This window comes from Formica exsecta, unplaced genomic scaffold (genome assembly GCF_003651465.1).
Source record: "Formica exsecta isolate Colony F162 unplaced genomic scaffold, ASM365146v1 scaffold13, whole genome shotgun sequence".
NCBI lineage: Eukaryota > Metazoa > Arthropoda > Insecta > Hymenoptera > Formicidae > Formica > Formica exsecta.
In genome coordinates, this window is record NW_021848632.1 from 337,441 (window position 1) to 344,761 (window position 7,321).

General features: G+C 35.4%; 2 protein-coding genes across 2 annotated transcripts in view; one reads left to right on the forward strand and one right to left on the reverse strand.

The window, feature by feature from the left end:
• The window catches only part of LOC115245744 (dnaJ homolog subfamily C member 16), a 7,657-nt gene extending 3,622 nt beyond the window's left edge, over positions 1 to 4,035 (reverse strand). The window contains exons 1-8 of the mRNA XM_029824193.1: positions 3,710 to 4,035; positions 2,925 to 2,991; positions 2,654 to 2,847; positions 2,292 to 2,572; positions 2,013 to 2,203; positions 1,580 to 1,914; positions 132 to 435; positions 5 to 30 (exon numbers count right to left, since the gene is read on the reverse strand). Coding sequence (XP_029680053.1) covers positions 5 to 30; positions 132 to 435; positions 1,580 to 1,914; positions 2,013 to 2,203; positions 2,292 to 2,572; positions 2,654 to 2,847; positions 2,925 to 2,991; positions 3,710 to 3,969 — 1,658 coding nt within the window. The 5' untranslated portion in view covers positions 3,970 to 4,035. The remainder of the gene's footprint in view (positions 1 to 4; positions 31 to 131; positions 436 to 1,579; positions 1,915 to 2,012; positions 2,204 to 2,291; positions 2,573 to 2,653; positions 2,848 to 2,924; positions 2,992 to 3,709) is intronic.
• Positions 4,036 to 6,654: 2,619 nt separating this feature from the next.
• Positions 6,655 to 7,321, forward strand: part of LOC115245742 (GATOR complex protein WDR24) — an 8,775-nt gene continuing 8,108 nt past the window's right edge. The window contains exon 1 of the mRNA XM_029824191.1: positions 6,655 to 6,841. Within this exon, the coding sequence (XP_029680051.1) occupies positions 6,745 to 6,841 (97 nt within the window). The 5' untranslated portion in view covers positions 6,655 to 6,744. The remainder of the gene's footprint in view (positions 6,842 to 7,321) is intronic.

Here is a 7,321-nt window from a genome sequence, read left to right on the forward strand (position 1 = left end):
CGCTCTTCCTATCAGTCTATCTACAGTACCCTGACAAAAGAATATTAGAAGAGAAGTATCAGTGTACAGAGAATATAACAAGTTGCAAACCAGGAAATTATATTAGGATTATATATTATCATGATACGCACCTGTGCATGTTCATCCGCTAGTTCTCCTACAACAGCAGCATAAGGTAAAGCTTCAGTGGCGCGTAACAACTTTTGTATGGTTTTTTCTAAATGTCTACGTGTCTCGTTCCATATACGATCGTCCTGAGCGGCTTCAACCCATCCGTGAGGAAGCCATTCATATTTCAAGTGATTAGCATCTCGTCTCCAGATGATAACGATATGTAATAAAGGTTCCAATGGACTACCTTCACCAGCTGCTAATGCAGATACAAATTCAGATTGCGTATCCTTGAATACATATGCATATCTGACGCGGTCCGTGCTGTAAAACACAATATTACTAATAAATTAAATGTTCGAAATACATACATATACAGAAATTAGTATTTAATTTAAGTAAATTAATATTAATAAATAATAATAAATATTAGTATAAAAATCATTAGTATAGAAAACTTTATTTAAAAATTAGAGATAAACAATTATATATTAATAAGAATGTGTTTTACAATCAAATATGGAAATATATCTAAAAAAAAAAATAAAAATTTGTATTGTTAATTATATAAAGGTTTACCTATAAGAAGATTCTAATGCAACTTGTCTAAATTTGTGCCTGGCCATATCATGCAGAGGACTATTTTGTTGCGATATTAAAACGGCGCACAGACGCTTTTGCGGCCTTAACCATTCGGGCGGGCATATAGAGTCCAGCATTGCTTGATTTGAAAGTCTTGGCAATACGAGAAACTTATTATTTGCGATAACATTATGCATGGTTTCACTAGAAATGTCCTTCATACTAATGGATGCCATAGGCTTCTCGGAGTTCTCATTAAAAAGCAATAAAGTATCTAATTCTCCTGAGATTTTGTATCTCGACGTTATGTTCTCAGTTTCAGATATACCAACCTGTAAGAAGTAATAATTATATCATATAAAAGAAATATATATGTATAGCCTATGTATGTATATATGTATGTGTGTGTGCAAGTTGGAGAGAACTGCCAAGGTAACAGCATCCTACGTGCGTGAGTTATTGCACATAGGCTTTCTAGGGCATGCGCGTCTGATATCGCAGGGTTATATTTTTTGGGTGCCTTTCCCGGCGATGGTGTCTTCGCCACTACCGGGATACGTCGGGCTGGTTGGATAGTATATATATAAACTGAGTATACACTATGTAATACCGTGACGATGAGAGTAGGCTCGGCAGAGTGTGCCCGCTATAAATCATGCGTGACTTAACTCGCTTTTGGCGTATATCGGGCGGTGAAAAAAACGAGTAAATTAATATTAATAAATAATAATAAATATTAGTATAAAAATCATTAGTATAGAAAACTTTATTTAAAAATTAGAGATAAACAATTATATATTAATAAGAATGTGTTTTACAATCAAATATGGAAATATATCTAAAAAAAAAAATAAAAATTTGTATTGTTAATTATATAAAGGTTTACCTATAAGAAGATTCTAATGCAACTTGTCTAAATTTGTGCCTGGCCATATCATGCAGAGGACTATTTTGTTGCGATATTAAAACGGCGCACAGACGCTTTTGCGGCCTTAACCATTCGGGCGGGCATATAGAGTCCAGCATTGCTTGATTTGAAAGTCTTGGCAATACGAGAAACTTATTATTTGCGATAACATTATGCATGGTTTCACTAGAAATGTCCTTCATACTAATGGATGCCATAGGCTTCTCGGAGTTCTCATTAAAAAGCAATAAAGTATCTAATTCTCCTGAGATTTTGTATCTCGACGTTATGTTCTCAGTTTCAGATATACCAACCTGTAAGAAGTAATAATTATATCATATAAAAGAAATATATATGTATAGCCTATGTATGTATATATGTATGTGTGTGTGAATATTGAATCAATGTTTACCTGGACGAAACCGAAGGCTACTCGATCTCTATAGTAAAAAGACATCAGTAAATACCGCAAACGAATAAAGTCTCTCTTTTCAAATATCAATGCGCGAATTCTATTATCCGTCCATCCCGATAGGAAATTTTCTACATTGGTATTACTAATTGTACTTATTAATTTATATGGTAGTCTATTTCGTACAAATTCTGCAAATAAATGTTTATTAGTCTATGATCTAAGATTTTATTACAGAATGATGGATGTAATGCCAAATATGGTATTCTAAAAACATACCAACAACTTTCTGAATACTAAATAAAGATTCCTTGTAGACGCTAGTACGTCCATCTAGAGTAATAACAAGACATGGAAGCGAGTGGATGCCGAGTCTTCTTGCTAAGGTAGACTCCTTCTTGGCATGTGCTGTAGCCAAGCCAAGTCCCACAGGTTCCAATTCATCAATTAATCGTCTCCAAGTGGGCTCTACTTGCAGACACGCAAAGCACCAATCGGAATAAAATAAAATTAAATATGGCGTATGGTAAGTTTTGGGTATTATCACATTCTCGAACGATCTGCAATTTATATGACATTTAATGCAATATTTATAAATTATAACAATTATAAATTTTATTATGCACAAGAAATACACAAACCGATAAGTGATACTCATTTTGTGGAACAGCGTGATATCTCTAGTTTGATAATGGAACTTAAAATTACTACTAAATAATTCTTCCAATGGATCAAGAACATTAAAGTGGCTACTGTCCCTTCTTTGTCTGGGAATACCTTCCTCCGTGATCCCATGATTATCAAATTTCCTCCTTCTTTCTGGGTCTGTCAAAAGCTAAACAATTCAACACAACAATAATTAATAGATATTGCTTCCTTGTCTTCAGTAACATTAAACAAGAGAGAACATACCTCGTAAGCTTTCGTTATTTCTACAAATTTATCCTCAGCCATTGGATGATCGGTTTTATCTGGATGCCTAACAAAAATACACAAAATTTTCGTGTATTGAAAAATTTTATATTTAATAATCAAAGTGTCTCTCTCTACTCAAATCTTATAAAAAAATTTTCTGGAAATTCTCTGATCATCTAAGTATTTTTGTTATACATTCCAAGTAAAGAGAATATCTTAGTTTTTTTTTTTTACAACTTTCTAAAATAAGTTCTTTTGTTATATGCATTTTCTAATGTTTTTTACTTATACAAAAGAAAAACACAGAATCACTCAAGTTTTTCAAAGTACTAGATATGTACAAATGTACTAAAGAGAACTGAAAAGTAGCTTTAGTAAGAAAACATTTTTCATTCGCATAAAGTTTTAATTTTTTGACCACAAAAAATTACAATAAAAAATATATACTGTTATTTTGTAAAGACATTGAATATATAAACAGATATAAATATATTTTTATAATACTTTAAACTTTTATACTTTAAATATAGTTCTCAACTTAGCTTGTCGACAACTGCTTATAATATAAAAGCGAAATTATTATTTATATTTATAAGAAAGAATTTTTTAGAAAATTCCCTGACTCCCAATAAAACTCCATGAAGTCTCTAATTTTTTTAGATGCAAAAGAAATCCAGGTATTCCATGTTTTTCCAGAGGGTAGACATTCTGATAATGTTGTTTGTATACAAGCAGTATTATAGATATTTCGATTCTGAAATAGAGGATGTATCACTCCTTACCATTCCTTGACGAGGTGCTTGTACGCCTTTCGGATGTCCTGCAGAGTCGCATGTTTTGACACGCCTAATATCTTGTACGGATCTCCCAAGGAGTCACCCGCGACAACAGCCGACGGTGTTAATTGGAGAATTACAAGAAGGCTCAGCAGCAAGAATACGTATTTCATTAATAGAGCGATATTATTGTTCCATGTAACGTCGTGATGGAATTGTCGTTTGCTCGTCGACGCGTAAGTCATTAAAAAATCAATCAATAACATTATCCGTGACGCAGTGATAATCCCCACGGGGGTCTCTTTTTGTATGCACGAACTGATTAATCGTGATTATATATTACGTATATCAATCGTTATTTATTTACTTCAAACTATCGCTCTCTCGCGTACTCGTCGCATTCGGAATTAGCGGGCATATTTTGCGCGGATCATCGTCCACTTATCGTCACGTGGGGCGTTGATACGTACCAGCGATTAGTCTCACACATGAAGGAAGATTAAGGCTGGCTCCCCATGCGGCGTAACTTGCGTAAGCGTAACTTGCGCTGACCAATCACATCGTCTCATTTCATCATTTCTCATCTCTTTTTTTTTTTACTCAGATGAGACGATGTGATTGGTCAGCGCAAGTTACGCTTACGCAAGTTACGCCGCATGGGGAGCCAGCCTTAATCTTCCTTCATTTCAATATTATAAACGTTACGAATATTTTTCTTATTTCCATTTTCATAGGTTATTATGATATTTATTATATCTTCATCATATACATCATTAGTACTTTCTAAATAATTTTTTACAATACATATTGCAATATTTTTATTATTCATATTTAACCAATTCCACTCTAAAATTCCAGTAAAATGTTTTTCGTTGTTATTCCACCAATTTCATATTCTGCCTACGGTTCAAAATACTAATTTCAACGTTTAGGAACATTTCAGACCGGTCGATTTGATCGCGTTGACAACGTTGGTAGCGGTAATTGACCGTTCCATGGAAGCGTTGCAAACGAAAACGTTCAAAGCATTCGAGAGCGGCAAATCGACCGCACCCTATGTCTATGCTTGGACCAATTCGTCGCCATCTTGAATATTCGTGTATGTATAGGGTGCGTTCCGTTTCACGCATTGAGCGCATAGATCGCCTGGAAAGCTATAGTTCACGTAACATATATTATAGATTTCCATGCGATCTAGGGTGCGTTCCGTTTCACGCATTGAGTGCATAGATCGCCTGGAAATCTATAATATATGTTACGTGAACTATAGATTTCCAGGCAATCTATGCGCTCAATGCGTGAAACGGAACGCATCCCTATGCGCTCAATGCGTGAAACGGAACGCAGCCTTGGTTTAGAATCAGTACTTAACGTAACGTAATGCATTAAGCCCGTTCTACATTGATCGCATGTCGCCAGTCGCAAGCAAATCGACCAATCACAGTCGATTATTCCGTCAAATATTCGACTGTGATTGGTCAATTTGCTTGCAACTAACGACATGCGATCAATGTAGAACGGGCTTAACGGAAGAGCTTGTGCGGTGGCCCTAAAGTGGTCCGGCTAACTTTACAGAACTCGGTGGAAACGCTTGAAAGTACATGGTGCCAACCTTTACCTTTACTTTTCATTATTTCGTAACCATCTATATATAGTCGATATATAGTCTATATGTTGATGTTCGTAACAATTAAGCCCGTATCAGATTACGTATTGAAGATTGAAATTTGACCAATCAGGATAAAAGGAACTAAAATTTCCTTGTTCTGATTGGTCAAATTTCAATCTCAATGCATAGTCTGATACGGGATTTACCGTTTGTTCGTATCAATTATCAAAATGGAAAATAAACAAGAAATTTGTCAAGGACTGTTTATTTACATTCACAAGCAAAAGTTAAGTTGGCTCTACTGAAATATTAATCTTCCTCGCTTCTATTCTTCTTCCAGTGGAAACAGTACGTTAAACTCGATGCGCACCAAAACAGGATCGGATTGACGATTTCGGTGGAAACTAGATCCATGATGTACGCTGCGGTTGAGAAGACGCTAGAAATGCTACGAAGCGTTTGATTGACCAATCAGGACACAAAGAATAAAGATTTCTTTATTCTGATTGGTTAATGCAACGCCTCGAAGCATTTCTAGTGTCTTCCCGACAGCAGCCGTAATAATACAGGTGTAACCATAGACACAGTATATCTAGACCGAGTGTTGACGAGTGGGAGCCGAGGTGCACGTAGAAAAGGACATACTCTGTTTCGTGCCCCTTGCGTTCTCTCTCGCTCGCACGTAGCATGACGAAAGAGAGCGCTATGCTATGTGCGAGCGAGAGAGAACGCATGGAGCACGAAACAGAGTATGTCCTTTTCTACGTGCATCATTACCCCCACTCCTTAAATAAAGGCAAACCCTCGGTCTAGATATACTATGTCTATGTTCGTTGATTTAAGATTTAAGTTTAAAATTTTTGTATTGATTTTTATAAAAAATCGCATATTGTAGCACTTATTAATAAATTTGATAAGGGAAATGCATTGCCAGGGACATAAAAATTTTTACAATTTACTGATAAAACCATAATAATCAGTTGACGATTTAGGTCTTACTTATTTAAAAATTATTTATTAAACATTGTAGCAAAATACTTTTACCTAACCTAAAATCACCCTGTTCTAATTTTTTTTATTTTTTAAAATTAATTTTATGGAATATTCATGACCAAAAATTTCTGATGAGTTGTTGCCTGGTATTGGTATCATCGGTAATTGACAAGATGAAGAAGTCCCCACAAAACTTAACAAAGGACTCGCTTGACTATTCGAACTGTCTTCACGGCCAGATGACACGTCTATCACGTATTCGACGAAGGCTGTAACGGAAGTGTTTAGCGGTTATCGGCCAGTGTTGTGAGATGGGCCGGGTTTTCTCGCGCATGCGCGGCCATGTTGAGAGAGATTGAGTTTCTTCGAGAGACTTCGATAGTTTTATAAATTATTATGACAATAATTTAATGTTAATTATTTCAAAAGAGTACGCAGTATGACATCAAAAACTATATGCATTGCTCAAGAAGGACCAGCAAATGCCTTAGCCCTTAATAAAGATAATAGCCAGGTTGTGATAGCCGGTCGTAACGGTGTGTTTTTTTAGTATAATATCTATTTTTTGGAGAGATAGATGTGTGTGCGTGTGTTGTAATTTTAGTTATGATATAACGGATTGTTTATCATAAGTTTTGAATAAAAACAATATTATAGATATATAGATATATAGTTTATAATCTTAATTTTTAATCTCTTAGGCCCAGTTCCACAACTTACTTTAACCGAAGTTTAACTCGTTAATGGAAAATTCACATTACGTTTGATGTCCGATGTATCCAATCGGACGTCATACATTGTACATCAAATGCAATGTGAATCCTCCATTAACGAGTTAAACTCCGGTTAAAGTAAGTTGTGGAATCGGGCCTTAGTTACGTGCCTGTAAGCGAGATTTGCCGAACATTTTCATAACACATCAAGGGAATAAAGGAACAACGCTTCTCGACACACAGTGCTAAGATCGCTATGTACGCAAGTTTCCTTCGTTCGGAACGACTTAGTTACGTGCCTGA